At 60.6% G+C, this 25,765-nt stretch overlaps 3 protein-coding genes across 3 annotated transcripts in view; all 3 read left to right on the top strand.

Annotated features, from left to right (window-relative positions):
• Window positions 1–59: 59 nt before the first annotated feature.
• CNPPD1 (cyclin Pas1/PHO80 domain containing 1) lies at window positions 60–5,314 on the top strand. The gene is made up of 8 exons (XM_088519526.1): window positions 60–137; window positions 233–335; window positions 2,562–2,643; window positions 3,215–3,335; window positions 3,428–3,556; window positions 3,772–3,833; window positions 4,081–4,198; window positions 4,513–5,314. The coding sequence occupies exons 1-8, from the start codon at window positions 69–71 to the stop codon at window positions 5,143–5,145; spliced, it is 1,317 nt and encodes a 438-aa protein (XP_088375652.1). The 5' UTR covers window positions 60–68; the 3' UTR covers window positions 5,146–5,314.
• Window positions 5,315–7,021: 1,707 nt separating this feature from the next.
• SLC23A3 (solute carrier family 23 member 3) lies at window positions 7,022–11,649 on the top strand. The gene is made up of 12 exons (XM_088519532.1): window positions 7,022–7,135; window positions 7,377–7,531; window positions 8,092–8,186; window positions 8,802–8,875; window positions 9,141–9,322; window positions 9,401–9,524; window positions 9,863–10,010; window positions 10,088–10,341; window positions 10,513–10,618; window positions 10,718–10,885; window positions 11,100–11,195; window positions 11,303–11,649. Exons 1-12 carry the CDS (start codon window positions 7,028–7,030, stop codon window positions 11,647–11,649), a joined length of 1,857 nt encoding a protein of 618 aa, XP_088375658.1. The 5' UTR covers window positions 7,022–7,027.
• A 2,354-nt stretch (window positions 11,650–14,003) lies between these two features.
• The window catches only part of NHEJ1 (non-homologous end joining factor 1), a 40,305-nt gene continuing 28,543 nt past the window's right edge, over window positions 14,004–25,765 (top strand). Inside the window, exons 1-4 of the mRNA XM_088519530.1 lie at window positions 14,004–14,210; window positions 14,811–15,020; window positions 17,282–17,420; window positions 18,543–18,601. Of these exons, the coding sequence (XP_088375656.1) occupies window positions 14,025–14,210; window positions 14,811–15,020; window positions 17,282–17,420; window positions 18,543–18,601 (594 nt within the window). The 5' untranslated portion in view covers window positions 14,004–14,024. The remainder of the gene's footprint in view (window positions 14,211–14,810; window positions 15,021–17,281; window positions 17,421–18,542; window positions 18,602–25,765) is intronic.

Below are 25,765 nucleotides of genomic sequence, written 5' to 3' on the forward strand. Positions count from 1 at the left end.
AGGAGCGGCGGCCGCGCGGGCGCTTCCTAGCGACGGCAGCGGCTGGCGGCCCGCGCGGCGGCGGCGCCATGGAGCTGGGCGGGCTCCTGCTGGACGAGGAGGGCGCCTTCTCCCTCAGCGGCTTCCAGGAGTTCACGGTGGGTCCCTGGGTGGGCCTCCGTGTGGGGGGCCCGCAGCTGCCGGGCCGGGCCGGGCCGGAGGGCTCCCCTGATCTCCCGGTGTCTGCCCGCAGTTCCTGCCGCGGCACCAGCAGCTGAGCGAGCGGGTGCGGAAGCGGCTCTACTACGGCTGGGACAAGGAGTGCAGCCTGGACAACCTCTCTAGCCCCGTGGCAGGTGGGTGCCGCGTGTGCCCGCGCCGCGGTGCTGAGTCAGGGGGGCTGGAAAGAGCCCAGGGGACGGGAGCAGCAAGTCACCTGCCGCCTCGCCGCTGCCAGCCCCCTCGCCCGCCCCGCGGCGCAGCGGGCGGCGCGCCGGCCCCTCGTGCCTCCTGCTCTCTGTGTTGTTGCCCAGCCTGTCCTGTCAGGCATTTTTGGCACCTAGCTGCTGCGCAGAGCCCTTTGTTTTGCTTACAAATCCCTTGGCAGAAAGGCTGTGTCCCTGCTGGGAGCTGTCTTAGGCAACTTCTTGTGCTCTGCAAAATGTTGGGGGAGTTATTAAACTTCTGAACGCCAAAGGGGTAAGAGGTGCCCAGCGTATTTGTCTGGATCACATCCGTTTTTTTTTTTTTTTCCTATTGATCCAGTGGCACTTGGGAAAGCAGAAGGGTTCTGCGGTGTCAAGGCTCTGGAGATGGTGCAGGTGGTAACACTGAAACTGTTGCGACTGAGCAATAACGTGCTAAAGGACCTTCACGCAGGGTCCCACGTTTCCACAGGGTTGCACAGTTCTCAGGGGACATTGTGGGGTGAAGGATGTTGGTATTCAAAACCCTCATCGTAAGCTTGGGGAAATAGTGTGAAATCACCAAGAGGCTGAATCTGAAGTATCTTGCTGTGGGGGGAGGCACAGGACGAGTGGGGACAGTGAAGGGACACACAGGGTACCAGCTGCCTGGGTGCTGCTGGAGATCTCAGGTGCTCAAGGTGATGATTCAAGAGGGAGGTGACTCCTTTCAGGGTGACTCCCCCTGATGTAAGATGCGAGTTCTCCGTGAGAGGCTGCAGCGCTGAAAGCTCAAAGGGCACATTCCTGGGAGGTGAATCTACTGAGGGCTGTTAAAGACTTCTTCCAACCAGGAAGTGTCTCGGCCGCAGTTGCTGGGGACGTGCTTTGAGTATCGCTGCAAGCTTGTCTGTCCCTGCAGGCTTCCTTTGCCATCTGCAATCATTCCCCCTCAGAGAAGAGAGCAGGGGCTGCAGGATCTGTTTTGTTGCAACTGTTCTGCTGCTCCATGACGAGCTTATGGCATTGCTTTTTAAACACCCCAGACAAGTGTGAGGAGAGAATGCAGGATCATGACAAGAGCTAGAGAAGGTCTCAGAGAGCAGTGACAGAATGCAGTGCTGGGCAGGGTGAGGGGAAAGAGGCTGAAAGAAAAGGATTTGTTCTGTCTTGAAAGGAGAAATTGTAATGCCCCTCAGCAGGTTGTGGTGTAAGATGGGGGCAGTGATCAGCTGCTCTCCCTGCCCTTTATGGCAGGGTGTGTTGGTGTGGGTTGGATTTATGAGCTGAAAAATGGGTTTGATGCCAGGGCAAACCTCCCAGCTGAGAAAGGTGGCAAAGTCTGTCTGGGAGACGTGTGATCTCGTGCATGGGAGAGTTACAGCAACAGCCTGGGCTGCAGCTCCTGGGAGGGAGGAATGGAATGGCCTTGGGGAGGCTCGGGTTCTTTTCTGTCCCTTGGGGCTGTGGTGCTGGTGTGGCCAGGATGACCTGAGATCTCTTCTAGCCGTGTGTTCCTGCGTATGGTGATTGCTGGTGGGAATTGTCTGGGTGCAGGAGTGTCTGTGAGGCTGTAGCTTTTCTGCTGGGTGCTGGAGAGATTGTCAAGGCCCGCTTCCTGCGTGGTAGGAGCGTGAGGCTGCTGGAATGAGCTCCATTCCCAGTCTTTTAAAACAAGGACTCAACAGCAAAGCTGACAGCAAGCTCTTTTTAGGAGCCTATTTTGCTGGTGCGGGCTTCAGCTGTAATTAACTGGTATTTATAGAGCCCTGTAGAAAAAGGAGAGCTCTTCGATTGCCTAAATCAGTTGTCCTGGTTGGAGTGAGCTCTGACACTGCCAAAGCTTGGCAGAGACAACTGCGTGCACAGTTGCAGCATATTGCAGCTTCCATGTCTTGTTTGTCCCTTTGGACTTCTGCTAGAGTAAATACCTTGTCCTTTGTCATCCTGGGGACACCAGTAGGGAAGGGAAGCTAGGCCAGCACTCCTCCCTGGAGGAGGAGGAGAATGGCTGGAGGGAGCAGGTCTTACCCTGTAGTTTAAATGATTCCTGAGGACCTGTCAGAGTAAAAGCCAACTTTCCGTGGACTTGTGGGGAAAAGGCGAAAGATGGCACCTGACTGTGGGTATGGACTGTACCACATAGGACTAACTCCTTTTTCTGATATTTTATCCTAGATATTGCTGTGGAATTGCTCCAGAAAGTGGCTCCCAGCCCCATCCGCAGACTCCAGAAGAAATATGTGGCTCATGTTTCTCGGTGAGGAACAAAATCTGTCCCCTTGTTAACACTGTCAGAGCTGGCAGCCTGCGGTCCTGCCTTGGACTCAGTTTTGTCTCCCAAGCTAACGCTGCCTTTGTACTTAGGCCTCGCTAGTGTCGGGGGAGTTGGCATTTGTGGCAAGGCCGCAGTGTCTTCCTGACACAGCCGGGTCGGCTTTGGCTTGTTTTCCCTCCCTCGCCTGGGATGTAGGGATGCTTTTGCTGTGGGGAGATCTGCAGCTGTGCAGCACTCGCCCTGCAGTCAGGTCTCAACACTAGCTCTGCTGCGCCCTTGCAGTGTGCCTGGCTGCAGGCACGACTGTTCAGTTAAGAACTGGCTGTGCCCAGAGAAAGGAGCTCTGTGCTCTCTATCATCTGCTCTTTCTTGTGCTGCAGCCTCTCAGGGCAGCTCTCGAGGTGTTAGGCTCTGGGGACGCATCCTGTCCATGTGGGCATAGCTGTATGTTTGCTGTACTTCCCCACTGCCTATGTGGGGAGGGAGCAGCCAGGCTGTGCTGCTTTGCAGCACATGAGTAACCTTTAGGTTGGCTCTTGCCTCGTCATCACAGGGAAGCCTGCATCTCGCCCTGCTCCATGATGCTGGCACTGGTTTATATTGAGCGACTCCGACATCGAAACCCCGAATACCTCCAGCAGATCTCGTCTTCAGACCTCTTCCTGATCTCCATGGTGAGCAGCGAGGCCTGGGAGACCCCTGCGTGGGAGGGAGGCCTGGAGGAGCGAGGTGGGAACTGAAGTCCTGTCCTCTGTGTTGCTTCCAGATGGTTGCCAGTAAGTACCTGTATGATGAGGGCGAGGAAGAGGAGGTGTTCAACGACGAGTGGGGAGCAGCAGGGAAGGTAGATGTCCAGACAGTGAACACGCTGGAGATGAACTTTCTGAGCGCCGTTGTAAGTGAGACTGCTGCTGTGTCTGCTTAGCTTCACAGAGATGAAAAGCAGGAGTTTAAGGGGAGCTTTGGGTTTCTTTTTTCCCCTGTAGTCCTGTGACTGGAGACTGTAGTCCCCTGGAGAAGGATGTGCACAACTGTTTCTCATACTTGAGGGCACTGGGCAGCCTTGACCAGTGACCCACCATGGCTCATGTGTCACTGTTGTCCCCACAGGACTGGAGTCTTTACACAGACCCCCGGGAGCTGTTTGAAGTGTTGAGCTGGCTGGAAGGACGGTAGGTGTTTGGGGGTCCTGTTTGTCAGTCCTAGAGCCCCAGAGGGATGGCACCATCTCTGCTCAGGGCTGACCTGGCTGCAGAGAAGGAGGAGCTGAGGTTACCTGAGGCCTTTGCTAGGATCCACAGCTCCCTTCTGCAGCCGTAGCACCTAAGGCAGGTTCTTGCTGTGAGCATGCCAGAGCCTGGGCTCAACTCCCAGAGCAAGGGAAGGTCTGTACCACATCCCCAAGCACTTTCCTTGCAGTGTGGCGGAGAAGCAGGGCACGTGGCGTGGCTGGTTCACCTACACGGATCTTTGTGTCCTCCTGGAGCAGTCCATGTGGCAGCAAGCGCTGGGCCAGTTCTACCAACAGGTGGTGAAGGTAAAGGCTGGGGGCAGCTTCTTGCTAAAGCAGGGGGGAGGCTTCCCAGATGTGAGCAGGCCCTGATTTTGGGGGGTAGGACCCTTTAGTTCCAGAGAAACTTCCTGTTTACTCCCTGTTGCAAAATGAAGCCAGAAAGATGCTGGCTTAACTGTGCAGCTGTGCTGTCCCGGGCAGCGCAGCCTGGTACTGGATCAGTCCATGCCGAAGTGCAGAGCCCCGCACGGCTGCGCGGGCGCACGCAGGAGGCCCTCGGGCAGAGCCGGGTTGCGGGGGCGCTTGTGGCTCGGCGCTAACGGCCTGTCCCCCTGCAGCTGGCCTGTGTGCTTGGCATCGTGTACCTGACCGGCTTCGCGGCCGTCTTCGCCTCCGTCACCGTGCTGCACCGCGCCGTGTGCGCCAGGACCCTCGGCCCAGCGGCCCCGCGGCCCGCGCTGCTGCCCGCGCAGCGCAGCTGCCAGCTGGATGCCCCGCTGCCCCCGGGCCCTGCTCCGAGCCAGCCTGAGCTGCCTGCTGTCCCCCCGGGAAGCAGCGCCCGCTGCGTGGGGAAGAACGAGACAGCTGATGAGCAGCATCGTGGGGGCATCGCAGCGAGCGCGCTCTACCTGTGGGGCAGTGTGATGACGGCTCTGTCCTACGCCGAAGCACCCGGTCCTGCCCCACACAGGAGTCCCCTGCAAGGTCCCATCCGGAGAGTGCCCAGTTCGTGTGAGAGATCCAACCGTACAGTCGCTGCCATGATCCCTAGCCAGCCTGGCCCCTCTGGACTCGCTGTGCTGCCAGCTCCCCCGCTGCTGCACTGCCGTGCCTGCTCTGCCAGCGCAGAGCTCGCCTGGGATGCGGCTGCCACGCGCAAGGACTGGCTGGACCCCCTGGGGCTGAGGCAGTGCTCCCTGCACATGGCTCTGGATCTCAGCAGAATCAAGAGCTTCATTTTTCCCAGCTAGGAGCATGGGGTAGCCCCTTCCCCTCCCCTTCCAGTGTGGCACAACTCACTTCCTTGCACTTCTGGGACCCTTGATCCCTGGGGCTGCACAGGGCTGGGGGCCCCTGTGTTACTTCCAAACCAGCATTTGTGTGTTGTCGTCGTCTCTACGCCTGCTCCGGGGCAGAGGTTTCTTACACTTGGGGTGCTGCAGAGCACTGGGGTTGCTGGGCGAAGATGCTGGGGTGCTGAGACAAGGGCTGAGGCTGTCTGGAGAGCAGGAGCGGGGTCCCCTTGGACTGGGACACGAGGCTAACGGAGTCATGCCTCATGCTGCGGGCGCATGGCCTGTGACTGAGGTGGTATGGGGAATGTAGGATGCTGGGGTTGTGTGTGCAGAGTGGAGATGCCAGGGGGAGGCAGGGAGCTCTGGGGACAGGGTGCCTAGGTGAGGGGACAGGAGGAAAGTGGGAGCAGCCCCTGCTGCCCTGCCCAGCAGCAGTTCTCCTTTGGGGACTGCCAGGTCCCTTAGGAGAGGCAAGAATTGCACTGAGGGGACCCCAGTGTGTCTGTGCATCCTGAGAATAGGATGCGTCCTGAGCAGGTTGGGGGGACGAGGTGTGCTTAGGGGTGTGTTTTCTTGTACTGCCTCCGTTGGGCTCTTTGAAAGCGGGGTATTCTGTGACCCCATCCCAAATCCCAGCCACCTGGGGCTATGGGCAATGGTGCCTGACCGCTCCTTGGGGCGGGGAGAAGGCAGCTTGTCCTGCTGACCAGCTGTTCATTGTGCCCCTTCTTTTTACTCTGGGTTTTACACCTGTTTTTCACTCTTTTGTAGATGCAAATCTCTTCCAATAAAAGTAGTTCTTGCTGTGCACCTGTCTTCTCCTTCCTCCTGAGCATCTCACTGGGGCAGCACCTGCATCCTGAGGCTGTCTGGGGCCCCGTTGCTGGACCTGCGGTCCTGCAGTGCTGTGGGACTGGATTCTGGTGGCAGGTGACAAGGTGCCTTGGGGCTGGGCCTGCGGGGAGGCAGTGGGACACAGGAGGGCTTCCTGTCCTTGGGAATGCAGGGAATGCATGATCTCCAGTGCTCTTTGCTCTCTGCTGGCCATCCAGTTAATGAGCAGTGAGGGCTTTGCAGGGTCACCCTTGCGGTCGCTGCCAGTGCTGCCCTGTGACAAAACATGGGCATCCCCTCCTGTGCTCCCATGGGAGCCTTCCCACCGGAGCAGCAGCTCGTGTCCCTTGGCAGCCGGTGCCCACATGGTACCTGCAGGCAGGGCTTGGTGCCCTGCTCCTAGGAGGAGGCCGGGCTCCCGGGAACCCCGCACAAGGTGTGGGGGGCTCGGAGGGACTCCGAGTGGTGACCAGCCTGGAGTGGGGATTGTGTCTGCAGAAGGGGCTGGCAGCAGCTGCCGGGGCACGATGTGGCTTTGATGGGATCCTCAGGGGCTGTTTGCCAGGAGCGAGTGGAGCCAGTGGGGCAGAGGTGCTGCTGTGCCTGGGAGGGACAAACACATGTGAGCAAGAGGCTGCACCAGGAGATGCTGGTGGTGAAGACGCGTCCAGAGGGTGAAGGAGGTGGTGTCTATGCTGCATCCAGAACCTGGCGCCATGCAAGAAGGGATGCAGGGGCCTGGGCTTCAGGCCTTGTCACTGCAATGATGCCTGGGGTCCTGGCCCCAGCTGGCTGTCATCCTGGTCCAGAGGGTCCAGAGCGGCACTTTTATTCCCAGCTGCAAGGGCAGGTTACTCACCAACTCAGGTTAATGGCTAACGCCAGGGCAGCTCCTGGAGAAGGTGGAAGTTCAGCCACGTGCAGGCTGTGCTAGGCCCTCAGGGTGTGGGGGGAGCCCGCCTGCTCTGCACCACAAGCCAGGAGTGACACGGGGGGCAGCAGCATGAATGGGGGCTGCCACAGAGCACCTGGTGCTGGGAGCCCTTCGCTCACCTCGTGCTCCTTGCAGAAGATGTGCTCCTGTGTGCTGAGCTGCTGCTTGGCCCTGCAGGTAAGGGGGGATCGTGGTGGGCAGTGGAGTGGTGGGGAGAGGGCTGCGATCCTCGCAGGCAGCAGTGCCAGGGCTGCCTCCTGCCATGCAAAGGGCTCTTGGGGCTCTGGCCAGGGTGGGGAGAGGGTGGCACGGCTGGGCAGGGGCAGGCTCTGCGCGGGGGCCTGGGAACGTGCATCCTCCCAGGGGCCAGGGGCTGCAGCTCCGGGCCCTGCGGTGCGTCCCCTCCCTCCCCGCGCAGCACCTCGCCGTGCAGGCCTCCCTGCTCTGCATCTTCCACCTGCTCCTGCTCCCGAGCCTGCCCGAGGAGCAGCCCCAGGCAGCGGGCGAGCTGCTGGCGCGCAGCCTCTTCGCCTGTGGCATCTCCACCATCCTGCAGACCTGCCTGGGGAGCCGGTGAGCAAGGGGGACAAAGGACACAGCCATCACCAGTGGGGCCACGGGTCTCTGCCCCTCTGTTAGGATGGGGCAGATAGGTTTTGTGGGAGCAGGGAAGGGGCATAAGGCCTGGGAGCAAGGATGCTGCTGGGCCATGAGGTGCCTCTGGAGATGCTGGTTTCCTATGGCAATCCTCAACTTCCTATGACAACCTCTGCGTGCGCTGTGCCCGCCAGGTCATCACTATATCCTTCTCGTACACCTGCCTCCGGCAGAACTGCTGTGTCCTCCCCTTTGCTCCTCACCCCTTGCTCCAGGCCCTCTCCAGTTCATTCAGTGCCTACTGGATGCTACCGTACACAGCACCAAGGTACAAGCTGGGCATGTGCCAAGCATGACCAAGCCCCTGATCTCTGGGAATATCCCTTGTGTTGCTACTTGGGATGTACTAGGACACGTTTGGCATTTCAGCTGTCACGTTGAGGTTCCTGCCTCCTCTATCACTGCCCCTTCCCTGTCTCAGAGTAGCCACATCCGCTTTCCTCCCTAATGCCTCCTTGTTGTCCTCCTGTCCCCAGGCTGCCGCTGGTTCAAATCCCATCGTTCGAATACCTGGTCCCTGCCATGGTGCTGAGCTCCCACCTGTCCCTCACTGCCAGCACAGATAGGAATGGTGAGCACAGCCCTGGAGCTCTCCCCAGTGCCCCACAGGGCCCTAAGCCATGCTGGCATCAGGTAACAAGGTGCTGTGAGCCTGGAGCATCCAGACGGGGGTAGAAATGGCTCCTGCTTCTTGACTCTTCTAGTGATGGAGCATCTGGGGCACTTACTGGCCCCTGACCACACTCTCAATGTACCCAGGGTCATGAGTGTAGGGCTGGTGGCCACAGCAGCCATCTCTTGGGGATAGGACTTGAGACTGGACCAGGCCCATCCCAGCACCCTGCGTTCTGTACCTGATTTTGCAGCCCTGCCAGAGACCCTGCCAAGGGAAGCATGCAGGTGCTGTGGCACCAGGAGGATGTGGCCCAAGCACTCATGACCCTGAGGATAAAAATTTCCTGAACCAGCTTGTTATCTGGCCCAGGTCAGGTGTGGTACTGAGCCTCTAGTCCCTAGCTGCTGCTCCCAGGGACAGCCCAGGAGTTGACACAGCTCCCCTGTGCCATGCTGGGATGCTGGCCCTGGCACGCTGGCCCTTCTGCAGCTGGGACCCACTGGAGCTCTGCCAGGCGGGATCAGGGAGCCCCTGCCTGCCTGTCTCCCCCTCTCCAACCTTCCCTTGCAGGCACCGTGGCAGCCAGCGGGTGCCCTGCACCTCAGTGTGGTGCTGCAGGGAGCCAGGTCGCGTCGCTGCGCGAGGTTGGTGCCCTGTGCTCTGCTCCGAGCTCCCGTCCTCCCACCCCACCAGCACCCCCGGTTGCCACCTGTGCCCGGCCTCGCTCAGCTGTCCTGGGGCTGCAGGCGATAGGGAAGCACAGGGATGCACATGGGTGTGCTCAGGCCTTCCCTGGCACATGGGGCGAGTGGAGCAAGGCTGGGGCACAAGGCACAGGGTGTGCAAGGGGAGGCGTTGGGCTTCTCTTACCACCTCCTGTCTCCCGTGTCCCATCCGTTCTTCCTGCAGGTCTCAGGAGCTGTGGTGGTCTCAGGGCTGGTGCAGCTGCTGCTGGGAGCATCCGGCGCGTGCGGATGGGCGTCCCGCCACTGCGGGCCCATGGTTCTGGCGCCCAGCCTCTCCATTGTGGGGCTGTCCGCGTACAAAGAGGCGGCTCTGCTCTGCTCCGCTAACTGGGGGGTAGCGCTGCTGTATGTGACCCGGGGGACCAGGCGCTTCCCCTCGCCATAGGGCCCATCACCGCCGTGACCTGTGCTCCCTGTCCCCAGGCTGGTGCTCCTCGCTGTCACCTGCTCCCAGCACCTGGGCTCCTGCCGCCTGCCCTGCTGTGCCTGCCGATGTGCCCAGAGGAGCCGCATGGAGCTGCCTGCCCCCACGCTGCGCACATTCTCGGTACCACGGCTCGCTGGCCCTGCCGCCGGGGCCCTGGCTGTGCCTGGCTCTTCTGGGCTGGGTTACGTGGGGCCTGGTGGCCCTGGAGCATGGCTGGGTGCTGAGAGCAGGGAAAGTGGCTGAGGAAGAGCCTGGTTTGATCTGGGAGAGGCTCCGGGTGCACTGGGGACCACAAGGTGCAGAGCCTGGGGTGCTCCCTGCAGGGCTCTGGGGATGTGTGGGGGGCTGGAGGAAGGGATGGGACAAGGACCAGCGGGTGGGGGTGCAGCATGTGGGGTGATCACGGGGGGAGTGGGGACAGAGGGGGCCCTGCTCAGGGTCCCCACACTGCCTCGCAGGTGCTGCTCCCCTTTGCCAGTGTCTGCACCATGTGCGCTGTCCTCAGCCACCTCCGTGTGCCCTGGGACTCACTGGAGCTGCCCGGGAAGCGGCTGCCCTGGGCCAACAACACCCTGCACTCTCCATGGCTCCGCATCCCCTACCCAGGTGGGCACAGGCAGAGCCAGCACCGCTGACACCCGCTGCCGGGTCCCCGTCACCCACCGCTTGTCCCTCCATTGCAGGCGAGGGCGGGTGGCCGCTGCTCACGTCGCGGGCGCTGGCAGTGGGCATTGCCATGGCCCTTGGCAGCAGCGTTAACTCGGTGGGCTGCTACGTGCTGTGTGGGAGGCTGCGGCGAGCCCCCTGCCCGCCCCCGCACGCCTGCAACCGGGGGCTGTGCACTGAGGCGCTGGGCAGCCTCGTGGCCGGGCTGCTGGGTGCCGCGGGCGGCACGGCCTCCAGCGTCGCCAACGCCTGCGCCAGCAGCCTCACGCAGGTACGGCGTGGGGCAGCCAGCGGGGAGGAAGGGACGGGAGGGATGGAGCGAGGGATGAGGGGGACCCCACTGCCCTGGCACCTGGTGTGATGTCCTGGCCTGTGCCAGCACCTGGCCGTGCAGCGGGATGGGGGACAGAGCAGGCTCAGCTGCGCTTTCCCCACTGCGCAGGCTGGCTCGCGCCTCTCGGTGCAAGTGAGCGCGCTGGCGTGCGTGGCGCTGGGCATGTCCCCCAGGCTGGCAGGGCTCCTCACCCGCATCCCGCTGGCCGTTCACGGTAGGGATCACCTCCCCCTCTTTGGCTGCTGAGGGCTCCCGCGGGCACAGGAAGAGGCCGGTGCGTGCCCACATCCCGCCTGACTCCTGGCCCTCGCAGGAGGGGTGCTCTGCGTGACCTATGCTGTGGCCGTGGGCACCGGCATCTCCTACTTCCAGTACGCAGACATCGACTCAGGGAGGAACATCTTCATCGTCGGCTTCACCATGTTCATAGCCCTGCTTGTGCCGCGCTGGCTCAGCACTGCTCCGGCTCACCTGGCCACAGGTAGCAGGGAGGGTCCGCAGGGAAAGTAAAGCCTTGGGTCCTGAACACCATGGCCATGTAACTCCTGAGGTCTTGGGAGGCTGCAGCGACACATCGCTTGTGGCAGCATCCAAAGGCCTCTCCACTGGCTCCAACCCTGCCTCTGGCAGGGCACATTCCTGCCCCTCCTGGCTCCTGGGCTGGGATATGTGGGTAACTCTAATGCTTCCCCCAGGTTGGGTGCCTCTGGACCTGTTCTTCTCCTCCCTGCTCATGGTGCCTGTCTTCTTAACTGGCTTCTTGTCCTTCTTCCTGGAGAACACGGTCTCAGGTGGGATGCTCAGGGCGCTGCAGCGGCGGCTGACATGCTCCCTGCATGCCCGGGGACATGGGCACAGCCGTGGCAAAGGGGCTCGCAGCCCGTCACCCTGCTTTCAGGCACCCTGCAGGAGCGAGGGCTGCTCGCCGACCTGGCATCACAGAGAGGAGACCGCTGCCCCCGGGGAGAGAGGGGCAACAGCAGCCGCATGTATGAGCTGCCGGCTGGGCTGAGGAGGCTGCTGCCTCCCTCCAGGTGCCCAGTCTTCCCCTGCTGCTTCCTCTGCCCTGGCCATGAGGAGGAAGAGGAGGAGGAAGAGCAGGAGCAGGAGAGCCGCGCTACCGAGGAGGGGACCGTCAGTGCTGGAGAAGGGACGCGCCTGCTGCTGAAAGCTGGCTCGGTGGAGATACAGTCGGAGAGGAGGCTGAGTGAGATGGAGACACTGGGGTGGCACACTGCGGCCTGAGCGGAGCTCTGCTCCCGCACAGAGGGGTTGTCGCCCATGGGACCTGTGTCAGACAGGAGGCGGCTTGGAGCCCTGCAAGCCTCTTTGCTCCATCTTTCTGAAGCCTGCATGGACTAGAGGAGCCTGAGTGCCCCAGCATGAACCGCATTTCCCCCCATATCAGAGAGGAGATATAAAAACCCTCAGCCAACTTTGCCCTTGGAGGTTTTCTTTCCAGACAGAATCTCCCTGGGAGACAGTAGCTCGCCTACCTGTGACACCTGTAGGATTGTCCCTGTGGAGGGCACAACAGTTTAGTGAAGGACGTGGGAAAGCCTAAGGTCCACTTTGGCCCCGCAGACTCGGCTGGAGAAGCTGGGCCAGGCTGGGTTTGCCTGTGTGCCACGTGCCCTCACATGGGGCTGCTTCCCACCACCGTCCTGGCTGCCGCTCGGATGCAGAGCGACTTCCAGCGCCTTGTTTGGCCCCACGCTGCCCCTCTGCCCCTGCCATAGCAAGGAGCAGTGCCCAAGAGAAGGGCAGGACCTTTCTGCTGCTTGTAGACACCTCTTTGAGTGCCCCATCCTGCTGGCGAGAGGACCCTGTGCCCTGCTTTGCCTTTGCGCGCTCTTTCCCAGACCCTTTCCCCCTGTCTCCCCAACCCCTCGTGCATCAGTGTGAGGGTGCTGAGCTCCATGAGGGGTTGGTTGCTTATTGCCCATGGCAGCAAAAGGCAAAGGGCTCTTCTGAATGTCTGAGGAGGTTGGTCCTCACCTTGAGCGATTGCTGCTTGGAGCCATGCTCGCAGCTCTAGGCATCTGCCCACCACTGGCCTCCCCTTACCCTGCTCCTCTCCCCTACCCTTGCATGTTGCCTTGCCCAGCTGTGCCTCTGGTCCCTCACGTCCGCCTTGTGCCCGGTTTAAAGCTTTGACCCATCAGGACGCCACAGGCGCAGGGACGCAGAGTTGCCCTGCATAGCTCAGCTCCTCATTGTCACAAGCCTGTTGTCACACACGGTGGCAGCCCCCGGGGTTCACTGCTTAAATGGTCCATTAGGCACTCTCTTATGCTGGCGCATTGCTCTTGCTGCTAAACTAGCCAGCGGGGGATTTTTCTGGGGAAGAAAACATTGCCTTTGACCCCTCGTGATACAGCTCAGTTGCTGGGTTGGCATCCCATTGCTTACGCTGTTTGCACTGCACTGCCTGTATCTGCAGCTCCCAGCATTTACAGCAGACCAGAGTCCACCTGCAAGTGCAGCCTGTACCAGTCTAAACTGGCCGGCGAAGCCCCTGCGAGGGGGTAGCAAAGGGCAGGGCCTTGTGAAGGGGCCATGGGTGCAAGCACGAGTGAGCGACTCAGGCAGCACCCCCCTCTCCTTGCACCCAGCAGCGGTGCTCGCTGCATGCATGTCAAGGGGGATCTGCTCAGGGGTGCAGGAGCTTGGGGAGCAGGGTGCTGGAGGGGTCAGTCTGCAGGTGCAAGGTGGTGGGGGTCTGCGTGCCTGGGGTGCACTGCAAGGGCTCTGTGCGGGGGTGCCGCAGCAGGGCGCAATGTGCGGGTCAGTGAAGGGGGTCGTGCACCGGGTGCAGGTCGGGGGCTCTGGGTTAGCGCACGGGGGCAGCCCGGGGCGGCTCGAGGCCCTGTCCCCTTGGGAGGACCAGGACAGCCCCACACGCGGGCCCCGGGCCCCTCCAGGGCCGCGGCCGCTGGGCCGCGCTGCGGCACTACCCGTCCCGGCGTGCAGCGGAACACGGCGGCATGATGGGAGCTGTAGTCCCGGCGCCCGCCCCGCCGGCCTCCGCACAGCCGCCTCGCGGCGCTCCCAGGCCGGCCCGCTCCTCTCCGCCGCGGGCAGCGCAGGGACAGGGGCCGGGTCGCCCGTGCTGGTTGCTGGCAGGAGCGCGTCGCGCCGTGCCGTGCCGTGCCGCGCCGTGCCGCGCGCGCTGCCTGCGGGCGCTGGCGGAGCGGCGGGAAGCGTGTGGCCCGCATGTGCCCCGCTCCGGAGTCCCGGAGCCGCCTGCTGCCCTCGGGTGCCGGCTGGGGAGCTGAAACGCCGCTTTGCACGCAGGGGTCTGACCGTGCTGCTCGCCCCAGGCACAGGTTCCTGCTGTTGCATTGCAGGTACCTCCGTGTGTGCCCTTGGGCATTGGGGGCCCTTGGGGGCCCGTGTGTGCCCTTTGGGCTTTTGAGATAGGGTAGAACCTGCCCTGCGGGTCGCTCCCACAAACCTCTGGCCCTGCAGAGCTGCACGCGTGTTAAGGGACATGCGTGACCTGGAGCTAGCAGAGCATCCTTCCCTCCTCGCACTGCAGAGGGGTTGGCGGGAGCGGGGGCCCCGGGAGGCCACCCCCAGCCTGGGGGTGAAGCTGAGCCCTGTTTGCTGTCTTGCAGATGGAGGGCTCTGAGGAGCTGGAGAACAGCCTCCTGACGCAGCCCTGGGCTTCTGTTTGCTTTGGCGAGTCTGCTTTTATCGCCAAGGCTTGCTTCAGGGACTCGGGCTACGTCCTGCTGATCTCCGACCTCAGCAGCGTCTGGTACGAGAGCGCGGACACGCAGGCTGTGGGGCAAAGGTCCAAGGTAAGTGGCTGGCAAGGGACCTCCTTTCCCCTGCACGCCGGCTACGACGCAGCATGAGCTGGCTGGCAGCACAACGGCCACCGGGTCTGGGAAGTCCTTGTGCAGCTGTGCCCATGCGCAGCCACCCTGGTGATCTGTGCAGCCTCCTCCCCAGAGGGTGGGGAGGCTGTTCAGCATGGCCCCTCTTTGCTGGGACTGCACGCTGAGGCCAGCGGGCTCGTTCCACTTGTGGGCAGGGTGCGAAGCTGCTGGCCCCAGAGCCAGCACGTTAAGCAGCAGGTTGAAACCATGTCCTGGTAGTGATGGAGAGACTCCCGCTCACTTTAACAGCCACAGCACTGTCCTGTCTACACAGCTCCAGAAACACACTGGACTATTCTCTGGCCCAGACCCTGCTGCTGGGGACTGGGAAACCTTTCTAGCTTGGCGTTCCTGGGAAAACTGCTGGGGCATTTCCATGGCAAGGCGCAGGGATGCTTTCTGCTGCCCTAGGACACATGGAAGTGGTTTTGATCCTTGTGTGCTGGTCTTTCTGCTGGCTTTTTTTGAGTGCTGAGGTCTCCAGCGTCAGGCTGCTCTCCTAACCTTGCCTTTCACCAGGAGCTGAACAAGCGGCTCACAGCCCACGTGTCCTCCTTCCTGCACCGCCTGAGCAGCCTCATGTCCCCCTTGCTGGCAGGGCAGCCGGACGCCGCCACCTCCTTCTCTTGCCACCTCACGCCTGGCAGGCTCAGTGTTCATGTGAAGAGTGAGCTCTCGGGACTGCCCTTCTACTGGGACTTCCACTGCTCCTCTGCGCCTGTGGAGATGGTGAGCCACGTGCCAGGGTGCCTGGCGAGTTTGGGGAGAGGACGGGCTGAAGCTAATGGCCCATCATCTGATGCTTGGAGGCTTTGGGGAAGTTTGGAGTTGTGCTGATTGCAACAGGGTGCCTGGCTCTGCCTGCTGCCCATGCTGAGGTTCACCAGCCCCATTTCTTTCCTTTGACACTTCAGCTCCTCTGGCAGGAGTGTGCCAGTGGGGGTCTTGCAGGGTGGCAGGGATGACAGAGCACATGGTCCTTGCAGGGAGAGGCTGCCCATTTGGGGATTTTACCCTCTGTGTTCCTCCCTGCCAACCTCCGACACAGCTAAGGGCGCTGTTCTCCTGTGACAGGTGTTGGGGAATGGACCACGAGTGACCCTCACTGCAAAAAGATTCATAGGGAGTCAGCAGCAAAGGAGGGAATTCAAGTGGATTGAATCTCCCAGGTCTTAGGGAGCTGCTCCTATCTGAGGGCTGCTTTGATGTCTTTTTTTTTTTTTTTTTTCCCTATCTGGCATTTGGGGTTTCAGGGAGGTTTTTGATGTTTTGCTCTGGTTTCTGATGCTGCAGAGCTGAGCCCCCAGCAACAGCCAGGTGATTTGGAGCAGGGACTCACCAGGCCAGCACCTCTTGCAGACAGCAGCCCATCCCCACTGACCCAACGGAGGAAGGATGCAGCAGGAATGCGGGCTACATCTGGGGTATATCCCACTTAACTCCAATAAGTGAATAGTTTAAACCTTGCAAAAACCAAGCTCAGACATTGGATTTCCCTGCAAACTCACGAAAGGTGTCAGGCTTGCAGCATCCTGTTCCTTGCATGGCCTTGCTGTGAGCCTAAAGCAGTGCGACCCCCCCCTCTCTGGGGTGGTTCTGCGGTGAGCCTGTCCCCGAGGGCAGCAGCAGTCCCCGAGGGCAGCCGTGGGGGCTCTGCAGGCGCAGGGTGGCTCTGGGGAGCAGGACATGGGTGGGCGCCCCAGCACCCTGGCCCTGCGGCCGTGTGCGCACAAGAGGGCGCCCGGCACCCGCTAACGTGGGAGCAGGGGACGCAGCTGGCTTGGGGCCTGCACGGGAGCCCTGGCAGCCGCAGCGGCGCTGGGGCCTGTGGGGAAGGGCTTGCTCTGAGCCACTGCATCCCCTCCTGCCAGGTCCCCAGTGCCGGGGGAAGGAGGGGGCCGCCTGCAAGGGGACAGGAGGGTCCCTGCACAGCCCTTCTCCCCTCTTAGGGAAGGTGACCCAGCACTCTCTGCGCTTGAGAGTCCTGAGGAGCAGAGCTGGGCTCGCCAGCCAGCTGCAGCGTGGAGCATCTGGGTGCTTCTGCTGCTGCACCACCGGGGTGCAGACAAGCTCGGGGTCCCCCAGGACTCTGCGCACTCTTGGGACTTGCTCTCTGTCACTGGGCAAGAACTGCAGGGTCTGAGCCAAGACAGTGCAAAGTGGTGTCCTGAGCTCTCTGCAAGCAGCTGCTCCTCTCCCTTTGCTTGAAAGTGCAGCGAATGTCTGCAAGGTGTCCAGGAGGGGCAAAGTGCTGAGTGTGGCTGCCTCGAATGCAAAAACAGGGTCTGATCTTGCCCTGCTCAGCAGTCAGCCCGGAGTGCAAGGCGCATGCACTGAGCTGGAAGCAGGGCCGCTCGCTGCATCCCAGCTCTGCCTCCTGAGTGCCCGTGCAGCAGCACGGGGCTGTGTGGCAGGGCCCCCATGCCTACCGCTCGCACTTTGGGGTGTTGAGCCCCACTGTGGGCTTGTCCTGGGCTATGTGCCAGGGACATGCTGCCTCCAGGATGAGTGAGTGATGCTGTATTTGGTGTCCTGGTGGGACAGGGTGGTCCTGCCTGGCTCCAGGGCAGGGAAGATGTGCTCAGGGCTCTGCAGGGAGCTTGCATGGCCATAAGCTAAAGAGGGTGTCATGGGCTGCAATGGGGAGTGTGGTCAGGATGCATGTGAGCCCTCAGGGTAGAGGTCTCTTCTACTTTGTGTCTCACCTCCCTGAGAAGTCTTGCTGTTTCCCTAGGCCCCAGTTTAGGTGTTTCAGCCCCAGCTATGCCTGTTGCCTGCATGGGAACATGGTTTGGGGAGCAGAGAACTGTGAGGAGGGTCTGGAGGCCCTACTGTGGGCTGGGAGCTGCACAGAGGGGCTGTCTGTCTCCTCTGCACCCTGAGTTTCTCATGGTGGCTGAAGCATCGCTCTCTCCCCGTCCCTGTCTTTGCTCTATGGAGAGCCAGGTGCCTCTCCAGACCTTCCTCAGCGTGCCCTCCCTCTGTGGCAGGTCTCCCGGCACCTGGTGCGGCCCCTGATGCGGATGAGCCTGGCGCTGCAGTCCCAGCTGCAGGAGCTCATGGTCCTGCTGCTCCAGAAGGACGCTGAGATCGACGACTACAGGGAGAGCGGGGCTGCTCTGAGCAGAGGTGAGCAGGGAAGTGCTGGCAGGCGAGCGGAGCCGGCAGGGAATGCGCTTCCTTCCTTGCGCGGGCTGGCGTGCCCTGCTGCCTCTGGCACTTGCCCAGCGAGGCTCGTGTTTCACGTGCAGCAAGACGGTCGCCAGCAGGCCGGTGAGCGCCCCGTGGGAGCAGCGGGGACTGGGAGCTGGAGGGCTTGGGGAGTCGCCAAGGCGCTCGCCGCTTTGCTGAGAGCACCTGGCTGCTCCCCAGGAGCCTGTGGCGATGCCAGCGAGGGCTGGCCCAGCGCTGTGGCACGTTCTCTTCCCTGGGCGCTCACGGAGCGCTTGCAAAGCGAGCACGGCTCCCGGTCTTTGCTGCTGGAAGTGCAGCTGTGTGCACAGGTCTCCATCCAGCCGGAAGCCTGTGTTGGCTCTGGTTGGGGCTGGAGGGGTGTGAGTGCCCTTGGGTGGGCATTGGGGATGTGGATGAGGCCCTGTTTGGAGTAATCATGCAGAGGGGCTCGTCAGCATCCAGGAGTGAGAGCCAGAAGGCGCAGGCTTCAGCTCAGCTTGAGGGGGTGATACCTGCCTTTCCAGGGGCCTTGTGCACCCCAGACACTAGGACGGATCTGGGTCAGCAGTGTCTTGTGTGGCATTGTCAAGAATGCCATGTGGCCCTGACCCGCAGCACCTCCCCACTTCTGCCAGCATGGGTGAGATGGGAGCCTGGATCCCCTCTGCAGCTGCACCAAAAGGTGCCCGAGCCACCTGGACTGCCCTCTGTCCTGTGGCTCTGCAGGGCCAGGGCAGCAAGGAGAGTCCTGCTTTGGAATTTGGGACTGGTGTTGGGTCCTGGTGTGGACAGGAGTCCTGTCTTTCCCCTTGCCTGAGCATCCTGGCATAGGGAAGCACATCCTGGACATGTGCTTCTTAAATGTCTTTGCAGTCCTGGGGAGATAAGGGTTTTGAATGAGGGACCCATCGGAATGAGATAGAATAGGGAGTTGTCCCTGTCCTACAATATGGGAATGCAGGCTGGCTCCAGCATGTTGGAGCTGTTCCCCTGGTCCCTGCAGTCGCTTTTCCCCATGGACAGATGGGGTGGGCTCTGGCCAGACCTGCCTGGGCTGATCCCTGCTCTCCCTTGCAGACCGCCTGCGGACGGAGCCCTTCCAGGAGGTGACTTTCCTGCAGAACTTCATGGCCAAGGTAAGGGCAGGTGCAAAGTCTCCTTCTTTTGGCAAAGGCGTCCTGGATAGCCTGCACCACCAGCCCCTGGTGTATGGCACCCTGGACAGGGCCAGACAGGGTTGGCCAGTACTCACATATGGGGCTGTGGACAGTGCGCCCTGGTGGAGATGGCCAGAGTTGGCTGGAGAGGGTTAGTGCTCTCTGCTGTGACCCACATTTGTGTTCTCGTGCCTGGTCTGCAGGGCTCTGCGGGAACGTGGAGGCACTGGGGTGTTCTTGGCTGCTTCCTGCACTTGCTGGGTGCCTAAAGTACCGTCAAGGGAGAACTTGACTGTGCTCGGTCAGCTACTTCTCTTTGGTTCTTCTGCTGCCTTTAACAGTGACTTTGCCATGGCTTGTCATGGGGATGTGTGGTTTTCATCCTGTTGTTTGTGTTGTGCCCTTGCCTCTCACCTCAGTGGTGCTTGGCTCTTCCAAGCAGATGGGCTTGAGAGCAATTGGGATTCAAAGGAGCAAGTCTTTTCTTGCTCCTTCCTCATTGCTGGAAACCATCACAGAAACACTGAAATGATTCAATGCAATGAGGGAACATCAGAAACAGTTGATGCTCACTGATGCAAGGAAGCAAGATTTGAAAATGCTTCTGAGGGTTTCTGCGCAAGCTGTGAAAGTCCATGACCAGGGAGCAGCAGTGTCTGCTAGAGACCAGGGAGTCAGAATGCAGGGAGTACATGGCATCGTGCAGCAAAAAAAGATCTTGCTTGGACAGGACGTTGCTTTGCGAGACATGCTAATGGTCTTGCACAGCCAGCAGTGAACCATCTGCAGCTTCTGAAAATTAGAGGCAGTTCCTCTTTTACATGAAAGATATTGCATGCACCACAGGCAACTTTCGTTTCCCTCTGGTTATGATGGATAGAGATGAATTCATTGCTGGACTGAAACTTGGAGGTTGCCTAGGGACCGATGATCATGACCAGATTACATTCACCCTGGGCAAAGGAAGGACATTCCTAAAGAGTAATTTATATCCTTCATGCTTTGAAAGGGCTAATTTCCCAAAGCAGGGGGAAATTATGAGTGAAATCAGCTAGGAGGAAACATTTAGATAGAAAAATGTGAATGAAAATTGTGAGCTCTTTCAGAAGAATTTCAGAAGCCACAAAAAGCCACAATTCTACAATCAAGAAAGAGGGCAGCTCTGGCCGAAAGCCCGTTCTGGTTCAGCGGTGGAGTGAAGGCAGCAATTAGAAATAAAAGAGCAGTTTATAACAAATGGGAAAGCGGGAGTAGATAGCAATCAATATAAATTAGAAATTATGAAGTGTAGAAAATGGATAACAGAAGCTAAAAGCATCAGGGAAAAATCATGACTAGCAGGGCTAAGCACAGAAGCAAAGGGTTTTATTTAGTGTATTAAGAAAGAAACCCCAAACTCCTAGCAGTGGGATAAGCCTATTGGAGAATGGAGGTGGCAAAATGATTGATACTGAAGTAGACATGGCAGAAGTGCTCAATAAATGTTTCTGTGCTGTTGCTGGAAGGATGCAGGCAAAAGTGCCAGCATCGGGGTGTGATGAAATATGTCTTTGTCCCAGGGACTGCTGAGCAACATCTGCTAGAGATGCACATCAGGTTTGAGCCCGAGTGTCCTCCAAGAGCTGATGTGGGATGCCTGGGGTGTGGGTGAAGGGGTTTGGTGGTGCAAAGTCCAGTGCAAAGCCCTGACAAAAGGACTGGCGGAGCATTCACTGGGTAGAGACTTAAAAGTCGGGAATGTGGTTGTTGCCATGGGGGCAGAGCCTGGAGAGCCAGGTTTGCTCCTCAGCAGCATGATGTGTGCCAGCTAGCCCTTCGGCTGCGTGGAGCGCAGTTGTGCTGGCCTGGCCTCCTGGGTCGGCCTGGCCTGTGTCTATCCAGGGTTTTGGAGACAAAGCGTGGGGAGTCTGTGGCCTCCACGGCTGTGTGTCCATACGTGAAAACATGTCTCTTGCAAATGAACACACTGCCCTGAACTTTGATTCATGAGCCCTGGGGCTCTGTGTTGCCAGCCATCCTGTTCCTCACCTGCAGCAAGCAGAGTTAGGTCTCCTGCAAGCAGAAATGTTTTGGTCTCAGATCCCTAGGTGCAACGTTGGCAGTATTTGGATGAAAGAGATGGGCTTTCGTGAGGAAGAGAGTCTGAATGACTGTGTGGAGGGAGGTCCTGGTCTGCCTGGTCCATGTGTCCATCCTGGCAGTGGCCGGGAGCAGCATTTTGGGGCACTGGACAAGGAACGGGAAGATGGGGATCATGCTCACCTTTGCCACTGTTTTGGTGCTTGGTGTCATGTGGGGCAGTGTTGGTAGTGCCTGGGCTCAGCTGGGACATTCCAGCTCACTTATCATCTTGCTGAAGGCACAAGCGTGGAATGGAGGGGCAGGGGGTCCCCAGTTCATGCCATGAGGAGCTGGGAGCGCTGCAGCCAACTACAGTATCTGGGTTTCAAAAAAGAGGCTGGACAATCAGAGCAGGGTTGCAGGAATGAATTGCGGGCTGGAGAGAGAGCCTGGCTTTGAGAGACTTGGAAGAGAAGAGCTCCGTTGAGCTTATCAGAAAGAAAATTGAGAGATGCCTTGATTACAGTGCGTGAGGGTCTTTACAAGGAGAAAATGCTGGTTACTGAAGGGCTCTCTTTAATCTAGCAGAGAGCAGTAGAACATGAGCCAGTGATTGGGAGCTGGAGCCAGACCCAGACAAATTCAAACTAGAAAAAAGGCACATGGTTTTCTACCAAGGACAATTAGCTACTGGGACATGCTCCCAGGGGCAGTGGTTGAGTCTCCATCTCTTGATGTCTCCAAAAGTGGGCTGGGAGCCTGCTTGGAAGAAAACCAAGTTGCTGGGCTCGGTATCGGGGTGTGTGGTTAAACACTTTTGGCCAAGAGGTCAGATGGAGAGATCTGATAGTCCTTCTGTCTTTTCCCTCTATAAAACAGAGCCTCAAATTGTGGATGTTTAATGACAACATCAGTAAGTGCCTCCTGGCTGGAAGGCAGCTGTGCTGGTGTGGCAGGGCTGGCTGGATGCACGACACCTTGGAAAGCCTCCGCTTCCCAAAGCTTTGTAGCATCCCTCATGGAGAGGAGCGGACCTGCCAGTTGCACGCCCAGCACTGTGCGCGGTTGCTCCCGCGCTGCTTGGACCGTCTCTGTTTAAACATGCCCTCTCGCCGGGCTTGTGTTCGCTCTGCTGTCCAGGGTGTTTTAACTAAGCACGGGGAGTTTTCCAGCAAAGCCCTGGGAATATTTATACGTTTAGGAAACGACGCTTTCACACATGCAGTTTTTGGCAAGAGTTCACTTCTGAGCAGCTGCCTGGGCTTGGGCAGAGCTGCAAGGGAGAGTACCGACCGCGCACGAACGGAGGCACAGCCAGCAGCTTTTATTGGCAAGGCAAGGTGCTCGCACCGGCAAGGGAAAGCGCAGGCGACGGGAGCGCGGCGTGCGTACCGGGAGAGGGCTCAGCACCGCGGGGGCCACCCTGGCGGCCAGCCCGGCAGCCAAGGGCCGGATTTTGTCCCTGGGTGTCCCTGCCTGCTGCAGAGATGACTCCTTGGGGCAACCTCGGGATACCCGTGCGTGGTCCCTGGGAGCCTGTCTTGATGCCTGATGCTGCTCTGTGTAAGGACTGAGGCAGCATGGAGCCCTTCCCCAGGCTTCAGCATTTTGCTGCTCAGCGTCTCTGGATTTAGTAGGTGGATTTTCCTTCCATGAGTGCGTTGACATGTGTACAAGACACGGGAGAGTTCCCCTCCACAGCATAGCCCATATCGCCATTACTCTTGGAGAAGGCTGAGGTGGAGGAGAGGAGAGCACAGGGGGATGTCGTGGGCCTGGCAAGGTGGTTCCAGCTCCGAGAGGGACAGGCAGCGGGGCAGTGCGGCTCAGTGCCTCCCTCACACACCACGTGGAGGACAGGATGGCTTTCACAGGGCAGGGACGCAGGAGGGACACCAGGGGTGATGGGGCAGGAGTAGGGGTGGTCCCTGTGTCTCGCTGGGGCAAGGGCTGGCTCCCATCCTGCAGCAAATATGCAAGGCTGAGTCCCTTTGGCCCCATGTGGCCAGTTCCTGCCTCCCTGGCCCCATGGCAAAAGGAGCAGACTCCTGGAGCTGCCTAGCTTCTGCAAAAGGCCCGGGTCCATGAGGACTCCATGCTCTGACCTTGGTATCTCCAGAGCTTCACTGCCAGAGTGCTGCAAAGGCAGCATGGCTTGGGGGCACACAGCAGACTCCTGCCCTGGCTAAAATGGGCAGTCCCGGGGCAGCGGGACAGACCAGTTGGGGTGTAGCCCGGGTGCAAGTGAGCAGCGGGCAGAGCAGTGCTGCACCACCTTGCCAAAGAGGAGCTGCAGTTGTTTTGGCTGCATGGACTCAATAGAGCAGCAATCAAAACCACTCGGATAAACGCGCAGATACGATCGGTTCAAATATAGCTCCCCGCGCCCCAGGATGTTTCACCCTGAATATTTTTATCTCCCGCGGCCGGTGCATGCCGGGGCGGCTGCGCTGAGCCTCCGGCTGCCCCGTGTACTTGGCTTGCGGAGCGGCGCTTACGGCAAACAGGACGCGCCGGGTTCACAGGTCGACCCAGGCCCGGCGAGGAGGATGTGCCATCAAAACAAGCAATGCTGAATAGGAAGATAAACAAACAGCCTGCTTCCAGCATGTCCCTGGCCAAGGGCGAGCGGGGAGCCGCGGGCCAGGGCTCGCGGGGCGGCCGGCGGCGGTGGCCGCTGACGTCAGGAGCTCGGGGGTCACAGCCCGACGCATTGTTCCCTGGTGCAGAGGCGGCCGGGCTGGGAAAGCGGCCAAGCATCTCGGAGCGGCGAGGGCGCCCGGCAGGGCTGCATGGAGCCGCGGCGCAGGTGGAGGCGGGTGAGCACCGGCGCTGCCGAGGTGCCCGTGTGCGGGGCAGGGCACCCTGCGCCGGCCAGCGGGCCCAGCCTGGCACCTGCTTGTGCTCTGCCCAGTGCTGAAAATAAGCCCAGGAAGAGGAGCTGTAGCCGTGTGCCCGAGGCGGCAGTGGGCTGTGTGTTACACAGGGCCCTAAGCCCGAGGCAGTGCTGGGCATCAAGGCAATGGTAGCGGGAGGAACCAGCCCTTTGGCTCCTTCCTACCAGGAATGGTTTTAATTAGCACAAGGTAACTGCGGCTTTGCAGCTGCAACCAGGCCAGCGCGGGGCCTGTGGCGAGGACACGGTGCTGGCCTGTGGGGCCAGTGCTCGCAAGCAGCGCCTGGTGTTTGCACACAGCGTGCATGGCCTAGCGGGAGAAACCAGGGTGCAGGTTCCCGTCCCTGTGCAAGCCGGGCACGGTGCCCTGCCACTTGCCTGCCCTTGGGCTGCTACAGATGTGCATCTGTGTTAGCAAGCCTGCTCGTGTACCCGTGCTCATGGGCAGGGAAGATGGGCTACAGGGAAGGGCTGGGTGTTTCGGGATGAGCGTGGGCACGATGTGCTGAGGACTGACCACTGCGTGGGGGCCTAGCGCTCCCCAGGGGTCTGCCACCAAGCCGCACGGCGGAGCGACTTTATTTATTTATTTGCTCTGGCATAATCAGGTGAGGGGGGCCTGGCCAGGGCGCACTTGCTGGGCCGCCGCCGGCGACCACAGGCCGCTTACACAAGCAGTGAGTCAGTGGAGCTGCACGCTGCTAAAACCAGACTTGGCATGGATGCCCCAGGGCAGCAGCCTGCCCAAAATAGCGCCCAGACCGTGGGCACGGACCGACTCCGCAGCACAGAAGCAGTAGCACCGGGCCGGGCTGGCTGCCTGCCCTGTGGCTGTGATTGCTCTGGTCCCCGCATCTCCCCGTGGTGCCTCCCCCGGGGCCGGGCCGAGCTGCGGCGGGCAGCAGGCTGGCTGCGCCCGGAGCACTGCGGGATGCAGCGGAGCCCGCAGCCCCCGCAGCAACGTGGGGGTTCGCTGCCCGGCCCCGCCGCTGCGGCCGCAGCCCTGGCTCGCGTCCGCGCTGCGGTCAGGCAGCACGTGGCTGGGCGCACAGAGCTGCGTGCTTGGAGCCTTCGCAGCACCAGGGGCCAGGGCTGTGGTGGGCATCGTCCCCAAGGCAGAACGTGGATGTAGATGTGCAAGGTGTGGAGCCCATGCGATGGGTGCAGGGACCCTTCTTCCACCGTCAGTGTCTTCCTCATCCATGGGTGCTGTGCAGTGCCATGCCATGCTATGCCATGCCATGCTGGGCCATGCCGTGCCGCACAGCACACGGTGCAGGCTGGTGGAGGAGAGGGGGTCACGGGCAGGCTGGCAGAAGGGGGCAGACCCCTGCTCTTGCGGGAGAGGCCCCCGCCTGCCGCGCACGGGCAGGGGCCGCGGGGCTGCTGAGGAGCCGCGCGCGGATGATTGATCTCGTGTCAGCAAGCGGTGGTTTGAGCTGGTGCCAGGCCTGAGCTCAAACAGGAGCATTGAAGGGGGAAAGCCCCTTCCCCCTCCGGAAAGCGGTGCAACTGGAGTGCCTTGTGAGGGGCAATCCCTTGACTGCCGCCCCCATCCCACTCCCAGATGTTGGATTATTGGGCCCTGCTCGTAGATGTTGGGTCTTCGGGCCCCACAAAGCTCCCTCACCCCTGGGAAGTGTTAGCTCGGAGGAGCCTTTTGAGCCTTTTTTGCCTTGGAGGAGAGGGAAGGAAGAGGGGATGTGAGAGGAGGAGGATGAGGCTCTGCCCCAATGAGGCTGGTCATGCAGTGCCCATGGGACTTGGGATCTGGGTGCTGCAGTGGCTCGGCAGCTGCGTCCCGGCCTTGGGGAGACCCAGGATGTGCCAGTGGGTCCTCCAAGCAAAGGACCTTTGCCTTTTGGGCAGGAGAACAAGGGGGACGTTGACGGGGCTGTAAAGGAAGCGCTGTGTGTCAGTGAGGGACGTGGCAGCTCCATCCCCAGCTAACTGGGTCTGGACCGGGATGCCCCGTCCCTCTCTGCCCGCACGGCCAGGCTGTCTCTAAGCGAGCGCGGCAGAGGGGCCGTGCTGCTCCCTGGCCTTCCCAGAGCTGTTTCCTCCCAAAGCCCCGGGTAGCCCCTGCCTGTCTGCGGCCTCTCATACAGAGGGTAGGGACGGGGGTGCAGAACAGCTGGGCACAGCTGGACAGGAGGCAGCCCCCGGGGGATGCTCTGCATCGGTGT

The sequence above is a fragment of the Tinamus guttatus genome, unplaced genomic scaffold (assembly GCF_059628265.1).
Source record: "Tinamus guttatus ecotype Peru unplaced genomic scaffold, ASM5962826v1 Tinamus_guttatus_pri_ptg000060l, whole genome shotgun sequence".
NCBI classification, from domain to species: domain Eukaryota; kingdom Metazoa; phylum Chordata; class Aves; order Tinamiformes; family Tinamidae; genus Tinamus; species Tinamus guttatus.